Source organism: Erpetoichthys calabaricus, chromosome 11 (assembly GCF_900747795.2).
Source record: "Erpetoichthys calabaricus chromosome 11, fErpCal1.3, whole genome shotgun sequence".
NCBI classification, from domain to species: Eukaryota; Metazoa; Chordata; class Cladistia; order Polypteriformes; family Polypteridae; genus Erpetoichthys; species Erpetoichthys calabaricus.
Genome location: NC_041404.2, coordinates 97796836 through 97818765, shown reverse-complemented (window position 1 = coordinate 97818765; position 21930 = coordinate 97796836). Strand labels below are relative to the sequence as shown.

Sequence of the window (21930 nt, the reverse complement as noted above, 5' to 3'; positions counted from 1 at the left end):
GTGCATCCGGAAAGTATTCACAGCGCATCACTTTTTCCACATTTTGTTACGTTACAGTCTTATTTCAAAATGGATTAAATTCATTTTTTTCCTCAGAATTCTACACAGAACAACCCATAATGACAACGTGAAAAAAGTTTACTTGAGATTTTTACAAATTTATTAAAAAATTGAGAAAGCACATGTACATAAGTATTTACAGCCTTTACCATGAAGCTCAAAATTGAGCTTAGGTGCATCCTGTTTCCCCTGATCATTCTTTAGATGTTTCTGCAGCTTAATTGGCGTCCACCTGTGGTAAATTCAGTGGATTGGACATGATTTGGAAAGGCACACACCTGTCTATATAAGGTCCCACAGTTGACGGTTCCTGTCAGAGCACAAACCAAGCATGAAGTCAAAGGAATTGTCTGTAGACCTCCGAGACAGAATTGTCTCGAGGCACAAATCTGGGGAAGGTTACAGAAAAATTTCTGCTGCTTTGAAGGTTCCAATGAGCACAGTGGCCTCCATCATCCGTAAGTGGAAGACGTTTGAAACCACTAGGACTCTTCCTAGAGCTGGCCGGCTATCTAAACTGAGCGATCAGGGGGGAGAAGGGCCTTAGTCAGGGAGGTGACCAAGAACCCGATGGTCACTCTGTCAGAGCTCCACATGTCCTCTGTGGAGAGAGGAGAACCTTCCAGAAGGACAACCGTCTCTGCAGCAATCCACCAATCAGGCTGTTTGGTAGTGGCCAGACGGAAGCCACTCCTTAGTAAAAGGCACATGGCAGCCCGCCTGGAGTTTGCCAAAAGGCACCTGAAGGACTCTCAGACCATGAGAAAGAAAATTCTCTGGTCTGATGAGACAAAGATTGAACTCTTTGGTGTGAATGCAAGGTGTCATATTTGGAGGAAACCAGGCACCGCTCATCACCAGGCCAATGCCATCCCTACAGTGAATCATGGTGGTGGCAGCATCATGCTGTGGGGATGTTTTTCAGCGGCAGGGACTGGGAGACTAGTCAGGATAAAGGGAAAGATGACTGCAGCAATGTACAGAGACATCCTGGATGAAAACCTGCTCCAGAGCGCTCTTGACCTCAGACTGGCGCGACGGTTCATCTTTCAGCAGGACAACGACCCTAAGCACACAGCCAAGGTATCAAAGGTGTGGCTTCATGACAACTCTGTGAATGTCCTTGAGTGGCCCAGCCAGAGCCCAGACTTGAATCCGATTGAACATCTCTGCAGAGATCTTAAAATGGCTGTGCACCGACACTTCCCATCCAACCTGATGGAGCTTGAGAGGTGCTGCAAAGAGGAATGGGCGATACTGGCTAAGGATAGGTGTACCAAGCTTGTGGCATCATATTCAAAAAGACTTGAGGCTGTCATTGCTGCCAAAGGTGCATCAACAAAGTATTGAGCAAAGGCTGTGAATACTTATGTACATGTGATTTTTCAGTCTTTTTTTTTTTTTAATAAATTTGCAAAAACCTCTCACGTTGTCATTATGGAGTGTTGTGTGTAGAATTCTTAGGAAAAAAATGAATTTAATCCATTTTGGAATAAGGCTGTAACATAACAAAATGTGGAAAAAGTGATGCGCTGTGAATACTTTCTGGATGCACTGTACCTGATTGAGGACAAGCATAATTGTGGTCTGTCAACATATCAATGTCGCACACTTTTTCCATGCCTGTTTCTTGCCTTTGAAGTGGCACATCAAAAAGAACATGTCAAAGTCCTCTCCCAGATGGCTTTTTTCTCGGTCATACACAGAAAGCTCTCCTTGTTTCCACATCTCCCCAACAGTTACACTTAAAGCAGGATGGGACAATGCCAGCAATTGAGCAAGGCCCTTAGCCTACAATTGCTGAGCGCTTTGAGTAGTGAGAAAAGCTCTGTATAAATGCAAAGAATTATTATTATTATTATCGGTAAAATGCAGACTACAATACAAAACCTTGATTAACACAAAACTCTGAGCCTTCTTTGCATCTTATTTTGCAAGTCCATTTCTGTTCTTTCACCTTTATCAACTGGTAAGTCATGAAAAGTTGGATATAGTTGTTTGTTTTGAAGTAGAACAGAAAGGAACACTACAGAAACTCTTGACTTCATTTCAGACATTGTAGTAATATAACCATATATACCAGATCCCAGCCAGCAAATGTTTCAGTTTATCAATGTGGAAGAGTGAAAGTGGTGTTTTTAAGTAGTTTTGAGAATGTATGTATTTATATATGGAATTTGTTTCCTGTTATCTCAACCCACAGAGAATATTCCTGAGAAATGGACTCCTGAGGTTAAGCATTTTTGTCCCAATGTGCCCATTATACTTGTGGGAAACAAGAAAGATCTCAGAAATGACGAACATACACGCCGTGAGCTTGCCAAAATGAAACAGGTAAAGGCAAAACATAAAATTATGATTTGCAGCATTAAGCACTTAACTTACTATATCTGAAGATTTTTTTTGTCTAATGAATTTAGAATGCTGCTTGTAACTTAACTGTATATTTCTTTGTATATTCCAACCCTTAAAGATTTCTATATATTCTATTGGACTTTGGTATTAATGAATAAAATCATTTGTGAAATGCACTGTAAAACTAGACAGTAATGCTTCTTAATTACTAAAATATGCTTAGTTCATTGATGCAGTCAATGGATACCTGTCCTGGAGATCCTCCATGTTTTTTGTATTTGAATTTTATTTTTTGTGCAACATAAAGAAAATTAACTGTCATGAGCTATGCAGAGAATTTATAGAAATCAAATTTCAGAGCTTTATTGAAAGTAGACAGTCTAATATTACCATATCCAGTTGAGCTTGGAAGATAAATAGGGAATTAGTCACAGATTACATGTAGGGATATTTTTAGTTGTTACTGAAAATAAAATTTGATAGAAGACAATGAAATCATAATGAGAAATAACGAGAGCAGCAAAGCATATTCTTATGGACCCAGAACAAAAATGGCAAAAGCTGATAAGCATATCAGTATCAGTAGTGTGTTTTTTCTTTCTTCATCTGTGGCTGCACATTCTTAATGTACCTGGATGGTGTGGGGCTGTCTTAGCTGACATGCCTCTTCAACATTGCATTGAGGTCGGGGACAATGGCTCTGGATTGGCAAATTGGGATGGTGATCCCCATCTTTAAGAAAGGGGACGAGGTGGTGGGTTCCAACACTAGGGGGATCACACTTCTTAGCCTGCTTGGTAAGGCCTATCCTATAGGATATTTTTGATTAATTAATAATCAATAAGTGGCCCACTCAGGGACATCAAATGTAGGAATTTTGATGATTAGTAATCAATAAATGGGCCACCAAAGAGGATGCCATAAGAATGTGGGATTCATCCAGTAATGCGGCAAGGGTCCTACTTAATTTACCATACCTTTCTAGTATGTTGTTGGAAGTGGGACTTCTATCAAGGTAACTGTGTTACACTTGTTTTAAGAAACTGAATAATACAGCTTATAATGATAAACCTAAGGAGTATACAAATATAACTGTACATATGTATTGACATATAAGATTGGAGGCAAACAGACTAGACAGACAAATGTATAACACACAGTTTGGCTGTTTACTGGTACAATGGATAAAAATAAAGTCTACATACCCCTGCCATAATCACAGATTTTGTGTAATAAAGCAAAACCAAGATAAATCCTGTCAGAACTTATTCCCTTTTTATTACAAAATTGCAGTATGTACAAAGAAGATGAAAACAAATCAGACACTGTTTAGTGAAAAAAGGAAATTTTTCTTTCTTTTTTCACAAAAACCTGGTTGCATTAACACTAGAATTACCAGAGTCTACGAAAAAACTCGTAGATCCGGCCCACCTTAAATCGCTTCTTAAATCCGTTCACACCTCTCCGCCAGCGTCTTTTGTCCTCTAAATGTGCTGATAAAAGACAAGCTGCCAGCAGCCGGCTATTCCATCCCCCTTCCGACTTAGAACGTGAACGCACTTTTCCCAGCTCATGCCTTGATTGATTGTCTGGGAGTGAACTGGAGTTTTAGACTTGAAATAATACATTGTTATTTGGAACACACGCATTCCATGTGTGTACCGTTTCTACAGTAATTTGTGTAAACACATTGTTAAAACAGAAACTTTTTCATATTTTAGTAATACATGTTACAAAATGTAGGCATAAACTATAGAATGTGTAAAGCCCGAGTTCCTAAGATCAAATAATCACTTCCAGAAAAGCTTCACACACCATATAACAGCTTCCGTGGCGTAGCACGCTAAGATTTGCCTCTCAGAGCGAGTAGCTTTTCTCTGCCTCACAAACATGAGTTCAATTCCCCGCTGGGGATAAAGTGTTGCTTCTTTTTTTTCTTTTTAACCTCAAACGGACATAAAATTTGTAAATTGGTATGCACTGTCAGTTAATGAGATCATTATTTTCATGTGGGATGCTCCTTTTACAATATTTGTTTAACAATTGAGACTGCAATTAACATGAACAACTGTCCTTATAACTTATTTTTTCAAGATCCATAACACACAGACAGACAGAGCACTGCGTAATACAGAGACAGACAGGCAGAGATATATAAATAAACAGGGAAGGCACATGTACTGAAAGAAATAAAAAATCAACATGTGCGTTGTTCCTGCAGCACTGAATAAACTCACCCGCTCTAACATCACCCCTCCCCCGATCTGACTCTCTAAGTAACAGCGCAAGTACAGACACAAATCAAGTGCATGTGTGTACTGTATAATATTAACAAAAAGAGCAGCTTACTACTGAAAACGGCAAATATAGGAGTGAGTGGGGATCGAACCAGGACTCTTGATTACACTTGGTTTGTGTTTGTACTTGTGCTGTTACTTAGAGAGTCAGATCGGGGGAGGGGTGATGTTAGAGGCATGAGCTCATTCAGTGCTGCAGGAACAACGCACGTTGATTTTTTTTTTTCTTTCAGTACATGTGCCTTCCCTGTTTATTTGTATATCTCTGCCTGTCTGTCTCTGTATTACGCAGTGCTCTGTCTGTCTGTGTGTTATGGATCTTGAAAAAATAAGTTATAAGGACAGTTGTTCATGTTAATTGCAGTCTCAATTGTTAAACAAATATTTTAAAAGGAGCATCCCACATGAAAATAATGATCTCATTAACTGACAGTGCATACCACTTTACAAATTTTATGTCCGTTTGAGGTTAAAAAGAAAAAAAAGAAGCAACACTTTATCCCCAGCGGGGAATTGAACTCATGTTTGTGAGGCAGAGAAAAGCTACTCGCTCTGAGAGGCAAATCTTAGCGCACTACGCCACGGAAGCTGTTATATGGTGTGTGAAGCTTTTCTGGAAGTGATTATTTGATCTTAGGAACTCGGGCTTTACACATTCTATAGTTTATGCCTACATTTTGTAACATTTATTACTAAAATATGAAAAAGTTTCTGTTTTAACAATGTGTTTACACAGATTACTGTAGAAACGGTACACACATGGAATGCGTGTGTTCCAAATAACGATCGTATTATTTCAAGTCTAAAACTCCAGTTCACTCCCAGACAATCAATCAAGGCATGAGCTGGGAAAAGTGCGTTCACGTTCTAAGTCGGAAGGGGGATGGAATAGCCGGCTGCTGGCAGCTTGTCTTTTATCAGCACATTTAGAGGACAAAAGAAGCTGGGGGAGAGGTGTGAGCGGATTTAAGAAGCGATTTAAGGTGGGCCGGATCTACGAGTTTTTTCATAGACTCTGGTAATTCTAGTGTTAATGTACACTCCCCCTAGTTGAACCACCTGTTGATTTTATTACAGCACTCAGACTTTTTGGGTAAAAGGCTATTAGTTTGGCACATCTGGACCTCGTGAATTTTTTTTTTTTTTTGGCCCACTTCTCCTTGCAGAAAAATTCCAGATCTGTCAGATTATGAGGGTATCTCCTATGCACGGCTGTCTTCCGGTCACTCCACAAATTTTCAATTGGATTAAGGTCTGTGCTTTGTCTGGGTCATTTCTGAGCATTGATCTCCTCCTATGAAGCCAGTTCCAAAATAGACTGATACTTGGAGCTATTCTGGATTCCATCCCCCTTGACTAAAGCCCCAGTTCCAGCTGAAGAAATGCAGCCCAAAAGCATGATGCTGCGTCCACCATGCTTCACTGTAGGTATGGTATTTTTTTGATGTGCTGTTATTTTTGCACCAAACATACCTTTTGGAATTATGGCCAAATAGTTCAACTTAGTCTCATCAGACTGTACTGTAATACATTTTTCTACATGGTTGTAGGTGACTGGGTATATATTTTTTGCAAAATTTAGCCGGGCTTGGATGTTTTTCTTTGTGAGAAAATGATTTTGTCTTGCTACTTTACCCCACAACCCAGACATATGAAGAATACGACTGATTGTTGTCACATGTAGGGAACAACCAGTATTTGCCAGGAAATCCTGCAGCTCCTTTAATATTACCGTTGGCCTTTTGGTGGCTGCCTGGACCAGTTTTCTCCTTATCTTCTTATCATTGTTGGAGGGATATCCTGATCTTGGTAGAGTCACTGTTGAGCCATATTTTCTCCACTTGTTGATGACTCCCTTCATAGTGCTCCATGGGATGTTTAATGCTTTGTAGGGCTGCAACTAATGATTATTTTGGTAGTCGACTAATCGTTAAATTTTTTTTTCGATTAGTCACGATTATTTCATGCCTGACTATTTTGAAGCCTGCGACCTGTGGTTGCATATCCTGTTCTGGGCTCCAGTGCATGTCTTACCTCATCTGCTCACGTCTGTCCACCTGTGAATGTCACCCTGCTGTGTCTGCATTAACACGATTAAAATTAATAATAATCGAATTAAAATAACAACCAGTGAAACATATGAATTTGAAAATAATCAGATGTTTTTATATTAGTGTGACCATCATAATAAAAAAGAAATACATTAAACAATACAAACTAAAGTGCACATAATCTTTAAACAAAAAAAGTGCATTTAACCAAAAAATACATCGTTAAAACAAACATCGTTAAATACATCATTAAAACAAATGTTTTTCATATTTTAGTAATAACTGACAAAATGTAGACATACACTATATAATGTGTAAAGCCTGAAGTGCAAAGATCAAGTAAACACTTTCACAAAAGTTTCAAGGATGATACAATAGCTTCCGTAGCGCAGCGGTAGGAATTGCTGACTTATAATCAAGAGTCCCCTGGTTCGATCCAGACTGCCTCGTATATTTACCGTTTTGAGTAGTGAGTTGCTCTTATTGTTAATATTATACAATAAACACATACATTTGATTTGCGTCTGTAACAGCCACTGTAAATGTATAGTACTTGTAAAAGTTACCTTTTTTTTTTTTACTGCCAGCCAAATCCCCCCCCCAGGGATCTGGTGCGGTTACTTTTTATCTGACACTGGGAATAACTGTAGATGTGAGTGGTGTTTTTAGAACTGGAAATTTTCTGATCTGGATGGATAAAAGCTGGCATGCAAATGCTGGCGAATCTGCCTTATTCGTATCTCGTTGTCACTTGATTTTTTTTTATTCAATTTTATTGACTGTTCCTGCTTACGCTGAATGAGTATTCACCTTATGGCCCATGATGTCAAAGTCACACTGACAAAAAAACAAACATAGGTACATATGATATTTGGAATTATTCATTTTATGACCTTATAGTACATTTCGGAAAACATCGTGGCACGGATGCAACGTTATTCATATTATTCATATTCATTCTTGCGGTTGTAATCAGTGACCGTGTTTTTTTGTTTTTTTTTCCCCCGACCTTGCCCAGTTTGCACAGGACTCCAGGACATGCAGAGGAAAGAATGTTTCTCTGCAAGGTGAGCCATGAACGCTTTTCTTTTCTCAGTGGACCCCGTACATACCTTGCACAGTACATGTGCTTTGATCGCCGCCAGGTCAAGGTTTTTTGTACCCCTGTCCTCATTGATACCTTTCAATGATATCTTGTTCATGTTTTAAAAGCTCTTTGTGGACCATTGCATTTGGAGTATGTTGCAACCAAGAGGATAGCAGAATAGTCCTACAGGAACAGCCAAACTTTATCTGAGCTCAGTCAGATCCACCTTAATTGATGTCGGGTGCATACAAACTACTATTTGAGATGAGACTTACTGTGATCAGTTGATTCTGAATGCTGCCATGTCCCTGATTAATAAAGGCTATGCACACTAATGCAACCTTGCTTTTGTATGTTTTTTTTCTCTCTAAATAGTTTCTGATTTGTTTTCATCTTTGTGTAGTTTGCACTTTTGCAGTAAAAGTGGGATAGGTTCTGACAGGATTTATCTTTTTCATGTTTTATTAAACAGAATCTGTGATTTTTGGTAGGGGTGTGTTGACATTTTCTATCCACTGTATTTAGAGTTCTACTTAATCTTGGCACAGACCATTTACAATACCAAGTCTTTATGGATGATGTCTGATGTTATGTGAAGTTGTTGCTTTGTTGTTACTCCATGCTCATGTGGAAGATTCTTTATGCTTTGGAATGCACTTTACTGCATTATCCTTGTCCATGCTGTGCTCTTGCGTTTCTCAGCTTGCTGCCGTTGGGCATTTTGCTATGCTGTCTACATCTTTTCTCTTTCTGGCACAACCATGTAGATGCTGAAGTTCTCTTGAAGTGATGGCTACTTCTCAGCCTTGTCAGACTATGGGAATGTGGCTTTTGTTTGACAGACTGGGTCTCGGCTTCTGGTCCACAAAAATGAGTTTGTTGAATTCAGCTGTCCAAGCAAAAGGCTCATGCAGCAACATGTAAAGACTGGCGAGATGGGGGGAAAAAAAAACGTGGTTACTGATTACAAGCGCAAGAAGGCATGCAAGTGAATATGAATGATGTCAGGTCATAAAATGAGTTATTCCAAATATATATACCTTGGTCTCTGTTTTTTGTTAGTGCGGCTTTGACACCATGGACCTAAGGTACATATTAATTTAGTGTGAGCAGGAGCACTCAATAAAACTGAATAAAAAAAAAATTCAAGTGAGGATGAGATACGAAGAAGGCAGATTCACCAGCGTTTGTGTGTCAGCTTTTATCCCTCCAGATCACAGAATTTCCAGTTCAATTGTCTCAAAACACCACTCACATCTACAATTATTCCCAGTTTCAGATAAAAAGTAACTGCATCAGATCTGGGGTGTGGGGTGGGGAGGGGGGGTGTATGTTGTCTTGTGATCGTGACTGAGAGAGTAAAAGTGGAAAAAAAAAAGCTAACTTTTACAAGTACAGTGGAACCTCGGATCACGAACATCTGGGAACACGTACAAATCGGTTAACAACCAAAAAGTTCACGACCACACACTCGGTATACGAACAAGGCAGTTTCCTTTTCGGTTTATGCATGCCGATGATTTCCGCACGTGTTCAGTCTCTCCCTGTGTATTCCCTGTGCAGCAAGTGAGAGAGAGACACATACACAGACACGCATGCACGAGGGCTGGCCGGGCTTGTTTTTAAACACTTCTGTTTACAGCGATCAGTTCGTAGTGTGCATTGTTGCAATGTTACTTTTCTTGGTGGTTTATTAAATTATGGATTTTTCAAATGTTCATTTTTTTCCCTGTGCTTAAAACTCATCAAAAAAAGTGTTTTTAGCGAGCGGTTCGTAGTGCTATAGCGCGGACTCTTGCAGTGTTAGTTTTCTCTGTTGTTCAAGGTTTTCTCAGTGTTATTCAATGTTTTTACATTTAGTTTATTATTACGTTGTACGTTCTATGGTATAATTAACTATACTTGTGCTTAATCTTTAAAAAAAAATATTTACATACAGTTCGTATGATCTGGAACGGATTAATTGTATTTACATACAATCCTATGGGGGAAATTACTTCGGTTCACGACCAAATCGGGTTACGACCAGAGTTTTGGAACGAATTATGGTCGTGCACTGAGGTTCCACTGTACTATAAATTTTCACCGGCTGTTGCAGATACAAATCAAATGTATGTTTTTACTGTATAATGTTAACAATAAGAGCAGCTCACTACTCAAAACGGCACATTTGTCGGGGAGCTGGTTTCGAACTCGTGACCTCTGGATTATAATTCAGCGGATCTTACTGCTGCACCACGGAAGCTGTCATATTGTACTTGTATCTTTTGTGTAAGTGTTTATTTGATATTTGGCCATCAGCCTTCACACATTATATAGTTCATGTATACATTTTGTTATTTATTACTAAAACATGTAAAATGTTTCTGTTTTAATGATGTGTTTACATAGATTGTTGTAGACACAAAATGCATGTCAAATTATTTCCCCCTACAATTCTGGGTTGCTCACTCCCAGATAATCGATCAAGGTTGGATTTAGGAGAACTTCTTGCCCATTCTGAGGCTGGTGGGGAGAAATGGATGATATAGCAGGCTGCTTGCTGCTTGGGCTTATCAACACATTTTGAAGACAGATGGTGACAGAGAGGTGCGAAGGGATTTAAGGTGGGCCGGATTTACGAGTTTTTTCGTTGGCTCTGGTAATTCTAGTGTTAAACATCATACTTGAGTGTTTGGAGACACTGGTGTTGTACTGAATTTATATTTTAGAAAAACATTAACTACAGTCCAGCATGCTGAAATGTGTGTTTTCTTTTTTTGAGTGTTACACAGCACTTCCCTTTTAGGACAAGTCACTACAGTATAGTTTCAGCCACTCGGTGCCTTCCAAACATCCATCATAGCAGTGCGAACTTTCATTGTCTGTGGCATTAGAGAGTGTTTCATGTACTTGTATTGAGTTGTTGTATTATTTATTGTTAAGTATTTTATGAGTTACTGTTTAGTATAATAGAGGGTTTACTCAGTTCTTAATTCTATATGGAAATGCACACACGTGCCTCTTTAATTATATACTGAAAATGTCTATATTTACAGTGTCTTTTTTTAGGAAATTAATTTTTTACTTGTTCCTGTTATTTAAATTATGCATGCATTATAATTCCTCAGTGTCATACTGTATATTATTTGTTGTTACTCCCAAATCCCGCTTCATTAAGTTTTTACCTTATCGGCTGTACATACAAACGCAGACTTGTCATCTTCTTAAAATGACTTAATTTCTTTGAAATTGACAATCACAAGAACAAAAATCAAGGAGGCTATGAGTTTGTGTTGCTATGTTACTATTATTAACATTGAACACATGTACAGAAGTTCTCTTATTTTATACAGTATGTATAACAGCAAAGATGGTTAAGCATTGAATGACCAGTGACAAGTGACAGCAGGTGCCTGCTTTGGGTAAAACGATAGGTATGGAGCAGGGAAACGTTAAATTTGTGTCAGTGACTGGGGGGGGGGGACCTGAAGCAGCCTACAGATGCTTCCCATCCAATCTAACAGAGCATGAGAGGATTTGCAAGTAAGAACAGGTGTAACAGATTGAGGCGTGGTCCACCTCTTCAACCCTCAGGTACCACTCTGAACACGAGGTAAAAGTATAATTATTATTTATTTTATTACACTGTGCACCAAGCACCCTCCACTCCACACTCATATAAATCACAAATACTCTCAATACTACAAATCCTCCTCGCCCAGACACTTCGCCCTCCTACCTCCCAGCTCAGCTCAGTGTCTGGGCTTTCCCACAGTCCTTTTATATCCCCTGACCCGGAAGTGGTTCCTGACCAAACCCACAAGTCCTTATTCCCTCCGGGTCAGGGTAAACAGTCCTTTCTTCAGCCCGGGAGCACGTCGTTCCTTCCTGTCACGTGGTGATGACGCACTCCCGGGTTATAGGGCACATAAGAGCCCGCTAGCCCCCCTACAGCGACTCCCAGTGGCCCCCAAGGTATCCAGCAGGGCTGTGTATAAACACTACATAGTCCATGAGGCCCTGCTGGAACTCTGGGCACGATCATGCTGTCGGGAGAGCTCCTCCTGGCGGCCTGGGGGTGAGGGCCGGAGTAAAATGCCGGCAATCCACCACAGTTCCCCCCCCCTTAGCGACGACAACTGGGGCGGAGCGTCGATCACCGCGAGGGACGTCCTCCTCCAGGAGGACGCGTCATCCGGACCTTGGCTAGGTTGTCGAGATCCCCCAGCGAACCTTGGGGGAACGGTGTATCTTCTATCCCACCGCTCCCCTGTCCTCCGGGGACAACTTCGCCACACGTGGCCTGGTTGCCGACAGTTGTAGCACCGCCGACGTCCTCCTGGTGGCCTCTCTTCCCGAGACCTAAAACATCTCGGGAATTCGGTCAGCTCCACCCTTTCCTCCGCTAAGGAGGGTTTTACGGCCGCTTTGCTGCTCTCTGCCCGTTTCTTTACTTTGTCAGGAGACCCACGTTTTATTTCGGGGATCTCCTGCTTTCTCTGGGGCTTGTTCTCAGCTTGAGGCTCCCTATGGGGAAGAGAGAGCCTCTTTGCTGTTTGCACAGCCGTTGTTCTGTGCAGTTTAGGAGGCGGCGTCATTAGCACCACATCGCTCCGGGTAACAGCACTTTCCAGCTGCCCCGGTTTGATTGGCACTTCCTCCGCCCCTCCAGTACCTATTGACAACTCCCTCATCATACCGGTCGGGGTCTGAAGTGGCGACTCGCTCCGGAAGGCCACGTCACACGCATGCCCCGGCTCGTCCGATCCTCCGACCACTCAGTCATTGTGCCACGCTCAAGTGTCGGGTTCACAGTGCTTTGGCAGCCACTACTTATTAAACGCGGTGCCAAATCACACTGTGTCCCCTTATGATATACGAAACGGGCAGGACTCACCTGTATTCCCGCATCGATCATCAGAGGAGCTTCTCGCCCCAGTCGCTGTAGGAATTCCTGCAGTCCTTTTAGTGGCGCCTCGGCTGTAGCTCCCAGCTCCTCCACGCGCGCTTTCATGTCCTTCAGATCCTGAAAGAAAGTATACACGGGCCCGAGGTATTTCTCGAGCTTCCGTAAGTCCATACAGTTAGTTATTTCGGCCGGAGGCAAGGTTACTTCCTTGTTTTCCCCCACCCTCCGGCCGGGAGCCAATGAGCACGTCCGCTCCTGGCACGTGCTCTGCTGGGCTTTGCGGAGGCTTCTGGGACATGGAGTCTGAAGAGGACCCCTTCCCTTTCAGGGAGCTCAGACACGTCGGGGAATTATTGACCTTACCGAAGGAGCCACACTGACCGTCTTCCTGGCCACCCTCGCGCGAGGTCACGTGGTTGTTGTCGTCAGCGTATGGGCTTTCCCTCTGCGGACTCCTAGACTGGCTCGCCTCCTTCTTCTCGCGGCCATCTTGCCTAGGTCTGAGGCGGGCGTGCTCTCTGTCTGCTTCGTGCAGACAGGCCTCTGCAAAATATGAATAACAAGTTCCCGGCGGTTTGAGTGCTTTCCCAGCACTTACCTCAGAACGTAGACGATCCTGCTCCAACTCCCTGTAGTAATCTTCGGGAGTCGCGATTCTACATTGTTCCGGTTGTCTCCCCGCTCGGGCTTGCTCAGCTTTAAACTGCGCCCGGTCTTCCTCACCGCCTGTCAGGTACGCCCACAGCGTTTCCAGCCCATCTGGGACCGAAGTCTTCTGGGTAAATCCCGTCGTCTTCCCAGATTTCTTCCCCATCGTGGTCTGTTGTATATTACGGCTCACAGTTGCAGTGCTCTTTGTCGCGGGTGGGGTTTTCACCTCCGCGGTTTCAAGAGGGTCCTTCTTAGGGTTCTCTGCTACTACAAAAGTTATTTTTAATGCAGATCCTCTGCCAACAGATGGCCAGAGTATCCTGCCGACTACGCCAGTGTAACAGATTGAGGCGTGGTCCACCTCTTCAACCCTCAGGTACCACTCTGAACACGAGGTAAAAGTATAATTATTATTTATTTTGTTATTACACTGTGCACCAAGCACCCTCCACTCCACACTCATATAAATCACAAATACTCTCAATACTACAAATCCTCCTCGCCCAGACACTTCGCCCTCCTACCTCCCAGCTCAGCTCAGTGTCTGGGCTTTCCCACAGTCCTTTTATATCCCCTGACCCAGAAGTGGTTCCTGGCCAAACCCACAAGTCCTTATTCCCTCCGGGTCAGGATAAACAGTCCTTTCTTCAGCCTGGGAGCACGTCGTTCCTTCCTGTCACGTGATGATGACGCACTCCCGGGTTATAGGGCACATAAGAGCCCGCTAGCCCCCCTACAGTGACTCCCGGTGGCCCCCAAGGTATCCAGCAGGGCTGTGTATAAACACTACATAGTCCATGAGGCCCTGCTGGAACTCTGGGCACGATCATGCTGTCGGGAGAGCTCCTCCTGGCGGCCTGGGGGTGAGGGCCGGAGTAAAATGCCGGCAATCCACCACACAGGATAAACTTCAAAATTAGGAGCACACGGCTTGTAGAGGCTTACTCAAGAAGACTCAAAGCTGTAATTGCTGCCAATAGGACTTCTACAAAGTACTCTTAAGGGTCTGAATACTTGAGTGAATGAGAGATTTCAGGTTTTGATTTTTAATAAATTTGGACACCTTTCTGACACCTTTCTGAAAACATCTTCACTTTGTCATTATGAGTTATTGAGCATAGATTTAGATTAATGATCAAAAATGGTAAATGTATCCATTTATAATAAAATTTACAACACAGTGTACTGAAATTGAAAGGGTCTGTTACTTTCTTCATTCGTCACATCTTGCTCCCAAATAGCATAATACTCATCACATTACTTTTATAAACGTTTTCCTTCCAGTGCCAATGAATCTCCGTTTAGAGAAGTCAAAATGGGAGATGGCTCTTGAAATTTTTTCATCCACCTTTCACCCTTGCTATCACTGCTGTTCCTTCTGACATGTAAATGTATGCTTGCTATATCAGCATGGTGAACTTAGTTCAATGTGCAAGAACAAAGTTGCATGTGAAAGGACAAAGGTTGTACTTGCAATCTACAGGCTAGCCTTCATACCATTACATCTTTTATGAACCTACTTCTGGCAACATCTGTGCTTTGGACTGAGTTTCTGAATACTACCACATATACTGCATGGCTATATAATCTAATCTACAATCAGTCTAATTCATTATTTCCTGAGTCTCTTATGATCGATTCACTTGTTTGAGTATTGGCAAAAATCAGTAAGTACTGGGATCTTTTGGATGATTTAACTATCAGTTTTCTAATACTAATAACCTGTGACATGCCAGGAAATTATAATTGGTTTTGAACACAGAATTGGCAGTTTGATTTTTCTGTACTTAGGTTTGTTCACACATGTTCTCTACCCAACAACAACATATATTTATATAGCACATTTTCATACAAACCATGTAGGTCAAGTGCTTTACAAGATGACAAAAATGTTACACGAAACGAAAAACAAGATTTGGCAATAATATTAAAGAGCAAGTAACAAACAAAGGTAAAGTCAAATGGCTGGGAGCACACAAAAAAAAAAAAAAAAAAACAAAACACTTCAGCAAAGCTACCCGGCAATGTATCGTTACATTTCTAGGGTAGCCTGCGGGTTTGAAAAGGGACTGCTCAATGGGTACTGTAGCAGATTGTAAATTAAATTTCTTAACCATTTTTTTCCTTGCTTTTTACATTCTATTTATTCAAAAGCAAATCTTAACTATTTGAACTCCTGTCTTTGTGCTAAAGGAACCAGTGAAGCCTGAAGAGGGTCGGGATATGGCTAACAGAATAAATGCTTTTGGCTATTTGGAATGTTCTGCCAAGACGAAGGATGGAGTACGAGAGGTGTTTGAGATGGCTACAAGAGCTGCTTTACAAGCCAAGAAAGGTCGTAAGAAGAATGCTTGCAGCTTGTTGTAGAGAGGAGGATTAAAAAAACAGGCCAATGAAAATGTACCAGCATTCCTTTTTTGTCTGCTCTATCCATCACTTTACAACTCTAGAATTGTAGCACTATACAGGATCTTGCTCTGAAATGCTCTGTTTTTGGGATGCAGTGAAACTGACATAATCTGTTGGATGTAGAAATTCTAAAATGAATACCAGAGGTGGTTCTATGCCTTTTAAAATTTCTCCAAAACTAAATGCTTTTAAATGTCTTTTTTTCTATGCTTCCTTCCCATTTTTGGTGCATCTTGTTTAAAAGGTATAGTGTTTATCTGAAATGAAATTCCAAGAAACTAAAAAAAAAATCCACTGAATTATGCAATGGGAAAAATACAAAGAAATTTGAAATTGTTTATCTTAAGCACGTTAAACAACAATAATATAACTTGATGTCTCATTTAGTATGTTTAGGAATCACTTTTTTTTCCTATTTTTACATAGCACTTTTCTCAAACTATATCAAAGTGTAGGTAGGTTCTCATTTTGCACTTAAACGTATATTAAATTATACTAAGGTGCTGGGTGTATTTCCATTATGTCCTGAGAAATCTGTGTATACTGGGACAGATCTATACCACCAAGAAATGGTGCTTTGTTTTAAAAGGACATTTCAAATACATTCCCAATTAAGCACTCCTACAATAAGGGTAAAATATTTATACAATAAATATCAGCCATTTTATAGAAAAGAAAAAATGTCATATTTTCATTGCTTCTAGAGCAAACATGTATAACGTATATGAAAACTAGCAATTTTCAGTGTAACTGGTCAGTTTTATTTTTGTAGTTAGATTAAAACTAATAAAACCATTGATCAATACATATTGCTCATTTTGTAGACAATCAGTTTTTTTTTTTCCTGATGTCAATATATGTTTTGTCATACTCTGAAACTTTACCTTTAACCAGGGCTGGAATTCTACTTGCTTATACTCCGTTAATAGTCCTCTTCTACATTGGTATTTGTCATGAAAACAAATGAACGTCTGGGTCTCTTTTTAAATTTTTGTGCAAAAGTAAAATACTTTTATACACATGCATCCTGAACTTTTGTGTTTTGAAGCAGCTTAAATTAAAAAGGTGTATGTGTGTGTGTGTGTGTATATACAGGTGCTGGTCTTAAAATTAGAATATGACAAAGTTGATTTATTTCAGTAATTCCATTCAAAAAGTGAAACTTGTATATTAGATTCATTCATTACACACAGACTGATGTATTTCAAATGTTTATTTCTTTTAATGTTGATGATTATAACTGACAACTAATGAAAGTTCCAAATTTAGTATCTTGGAAAATTAGAATATCAATTAAGACCAATGCAAAAAAAGGATTTTTAGAAATGTTGGCCAACTGAAAGGTATGAACATGAAAAGTACGAGCATGTACAGCATTCAATATTTAGTTGTGGCTCCTTTGGCCTGGATTACTGCAGCAATGCGGCGTGGCATGGAGTCGATCAGTCTGTGGCACTGCTCAGGTGTTATGAGAGCCCATGTTGCTCTGATAGTGGCCTTCAGCTCTTCTGAATTGTTGGGTCTGGCGTATTTCATCTTCCTCTTCACAATACCCCATAGATTTTCTATGGGGTTAAGGTCAGGCGAGTTTGCTGACCAATCAAGAACAGGGATACCATGGTCCTTAAACCAGGTACTGGTAGCTTTGGCACTGTGTGCAGGTGCCAGGTCCTGTTGGAAAATGAAATCTGCATCTCCATAAAGTTCGTCAGCAGCAGGAAGCATGAAGTGCTCTAAAACTTCCTGGTAGACGGCTGCGTTGACCTTGGATCTCAGAAAACACAATGGACCAACACCAGCAGATGACATGGCACCCCAAACCATCACTGACTGTGGAAACTTTACACTGGACCTCACGCAACATGGATTCTGTGCCTCTCCTCTCTTCCTCCAGACTCAGGGACCTTGATTTCCAAAGGAAATGCAAAATTTACTTTCATCAGAGAACATAACTTTGGACCACTCAGCAGCAGCCCAGTCCTTTTTGTCTTTAACCCAGGCGAAACGCTTCTGACGCTGTCTCTTGTTCAAGAGTGGCTTGACACAAGGAATGCGACAGCTGAAACCCATGTCTTGCATACGTCTGTGCGTGGTGGTTCTTGAAGCACTGACTTCAGCTGCAGTCCACTCTTTGTGAATCTCCCCCACATTTTTGAATGGGTTTTGTTTCACAATCCTCTCCAGGGTGCGGTTATCCCTATTGCTTGTACACTTTTTTCTACCACATCTTGTCCTTCCCTTTGTCTCTCTATTAATGTGCTTGGACACAGAGCTCTGTGAACAGCCAGCCTCTTTAGCAATGACCTTTTGTGTCTTGCCCTCCTTGTGCAAGGTGTCAATGGTCGTCTTTTGGACAACTGTCAAGTCAGCAGTCTTCCCCATGATTGTGTAGCCTACAGAACTAGACTGAGAGACCATTTAAAGGCAGAGTGTGGCACCAGGTGTCTTCAATATTGAACCTTTTCACAATATTCTAATTTTCCAAGATACTGAATTTGGGACTTTCATTAGTTGTCAGTTATAATCATCAACATTAAAAGAAATAAACATTTGAAAAGCATCATTCTGTGTGTAATGAATGAATCTAATATACAAGTTTCACTTTTTGAATGGAATTACTGAAATAAATCAACTTTGTCATGATATTCTAATTTTATGACCAGCACTTGTGTGTGTGTGTGTGTATATATATATATATATATATATATATATATATATATATATATATATATATATATATATGTATGTATATATATATATATATGTATATATATATATGTATATATATAAAGCTAGATAGCTGGGTTATAAAAAAAAATGATTTATACAGTATTTTGTTAAAATAATGCAGCATTTGTGTGTATTTACATTGCTATATACCTTAAGCAGCATTATTATGTGCAGTCTATAGTTCTGTATCCTGTGTGACAAGTGCAGGAATCCAAATGTTTTCAAGAAAAAGTTTGAGTGCTGCTTTTAAAAATTGACATACTGCATGCATGTGTTGCACATCACACTAATATATTGAGAGGTTTACACCTAATGTGTTTTTTTTTTCTCTTTTTCCAGTGAAACACAAAAAATGTTTGTGTGACCATGGTTGTTCAATTTATGTGATTTATCTTAAAGGCATATTTTAAGAGTATATCATAGAAATTCAGAATAAAGATCTGAACTTTTGAAATGGCCATTTTTTCCCACCAACCAATCATTATATTTATTTTGAGGTATTGAGGTGGTGGTGGAAACAAATAAAATTAGTATTATATAAAGAGTGAATTTTAACTTGCAGTACCTAGTGTATTCTCTGCACATGTCCTCAATTAGTCTAAATGCAGCTTTAAAAGTATGAATTGTGATTTTGAAACATTTGGAAATTTTTGTGACAGGATTAATAGCTACTTCAGTTACAAAAAATAATTATTTTTATTATGAATACTTTTGTGTAATATACTGTAGCGACTGCACATTTCAATTATGAATGAAGTGTCCAAAACCTTTTTAATATTGGTAAAAGTCTTTAATGGGGCATTTTTTTTCAATATTTTTTAAATGCAAGAATATTATTTTTTTAAGGAGCTGATCTATATTGGGGATGGCTACAAAACATGAATATGCTATTCCTTCATACTAAATGTAACTCTGAAATTTATGATGCCACCGACTATTTAGTTACTTTAATTCCTAAATATTTAATGGTTCATAATATTTAAGGGGGAAAAAAAACCTTCTGTAAACACAAGTAACAGTTAACTGTACTGTTAGGACAACTGTAAAGGAACCGAGCAATTGCATAAAAGTAAAAAAAACCTTAAGTGTTGGGTGGAAGCCTTTCTCTCAATCAATTTTTATGTCTAATATATTTAAAATTTGCATTATATTGCTTTGCTACCTTTTAAATGTATTCTGGTATAATGGAAGACTTTGTACCTCCTGGATTTCCACACAAAAGTAAAGGGTATCAGTGGCTGAATTAAATATAGCATAAGATTTATCCAGGATGCTAGATGTTTATTTTTCTGAATGCGCAGAATGTAACTCTGCCTATGTGATCATATGATTAATAATAAAAGGTTTAACTTGGAAATACATGGATAAGAAAGTACACAATTTATGTATTTTTTGCGTACCTTATAACACCCAAACTGTTATACATATTTCTGTTAGTGTAATTTTTGTTCTGCTGTTGTGTCATGAGATTAGCAGGTTGCAGGTTATTTATAGTATTCTACATTGTACTGTAACAGCTAACTCTGCCAAAGGAAGTTTCTCTATTCATACCTGGGTGTCAATTTGTTTAAAGTGTAATGCGAAGGCAGATTGATGTCTTTACATTGTGATATTTTAGCAGAATTTATTGTTATTTCAAAATACACTGAACACACAATTGTAGGGTCATTGTGATTTTTTTTTTTTTTTTTTTAAGGAATAAGATTCCTGCTTATGTTCATATTGGTTTTGAGCTGAAAAAGATGTACACTAATTGGATTTTTTTATTATTCAACACATTTTTTTCTTGGACTGTTGTGATATAACTACTGAGAAAAATATTATGTGCTACTTGTAATGCTTCAACATCTGCCCTTCTGTTTACAGAGAACAGTGTGTTTATAGTAATGATTCAATAAATCGTTTTATTGCTTCTGTCTTGTCTGAAACTTATTAATTTTTGTAGCTGATGTGGGCATTTGCTTAATAAATATTCAGCAATGCTTTTAATCTTTAATGTATGGTAGTTAAGTCATTTGTTTTGGCTGACCTCGCTCCTTACTATGTTTATTATAACAAAAACACTTGTAAGTTATATAGAAATTTGTTAATGTTAAGGTCGTTATAATTGTACAGATAACAAGAAAATACTAGGCAATGCCCTACTTTAGAACAAGAGAAAGGAATCACAATAAACTTTACATTTTATTTTTTTAAAGTAAAATTTAAGGCCAGTTCTAAAAGTGCCAGAGAGTTGGCCGAGTCTTGGCTATCAAATGAAAACGCCATCAACAGACACTTGGACATAAATCCAGCATATGCTAACTTAAGAAGAACATGTACATAATAAATAAACTATACAAACCCCCCTACCCTTGATCATACTGACAGTCACCTCCCCCAACCCCCCCCAACACTTAATGTGTTGCTATATATTGCCTTTGATTCTTGTAAGTGAAAGCATTATCCTCTGATGAAGACCCCTGGTAGGGGTTGAAAGCTCAGGAATAAAAACTACTTTGATACGTGATTCATTTTTTTTTTTTCTCCCTTTGTGGATCTCCAGCTGCAAATATGCAAACTGTATCACAGACCTTCTCTTCCATATATATATATATATATATATATATATATATATATATATATATATATATATATATATTATATATAATCTTCGTAAGTTCTTTGCTAGAAATACTATCCTATTAGCTGAATGCCCTTTCAGAAGGTGAAATTGTGACAAAAATGATCAAGTTCAAAATAATGACTTTACTATAACATGCTGAATTGACCCATTTTTTATATGTTTTACATACAACTATTAGGTTATGATCATTTCTTTTTAAGGCTGGATTTTTACATAATATTTTTAAAAGACAATTTTAGAATACAAGCAGTAATCACAGTCTAATTTATTAAATTTAAATAAAGCAATTCAAACCATGTTCTATTTGGATTTTATGCTAGTGTACACATTTTGTGTGCATTGATTCAAATATCTGCTGTGAGGAGTATTGGGTTATTTTTGTAACAAACATTGTGTTTTGGCCATTTAAGTTGACCGATAGCAGTGCGTAGCCTGTGCCCAAAACGGCCCAGTCGTATCCATTTGTTCAGCCCCTGTGCTCGGATGACGTTGATTCTGCTATTCTTTCAAGCCCCAATATGAATATACCTCTCTTAGCTCTCCAGGAATTATTTCCCTGGTATGATCATCTGTTGAGCTATAGCTCTGTAGTCGTCTGTTTTTGGTTACAGTTGTGGTCAGTATAGTGAATAATGAGACTTGCACGGTACGGCCAAGTGTCCTAGCTTCACAATTAAGTTGGTCGTTGGAGAAAAGGATGCAGCGTTACTTCTTTCATTTATAACCCTGTTAACCCCCGTTCTAGTGTACGCATTTTACTATATTATTTAGAG

General features: G+C 39.4%; 1 protein-coding gene across 1 annotated transcript in view; it reads left to right on the top strand.

Annotated features, from left to right (window-relative positions):
• Positions 1 to 20520, top strand: part of rhoaa (ras homolog gene family, member Aa) — a 103223-nt gene extending 82703 nt beyond the window's left edge. Inside the window, exons 4-5 of the mRNA XM_028813649.2 lie at positions 2264 to 2394; positions 15586 to 20520. Coding sequence (XP_028669482.1) covers positions 2264 to 2394; positions 15586 to 15759 — 305 coding nt within the window. The 3' untranslated portion in view covers positions 15760 to 20520. The remainder of the gene's footprint in view (positions 1 to 2263; positions 2395 to 15585) is intronic.
• The last annotated feature ends 1410 nt before the right edge of the window (positions 20521 to 21930 follow it).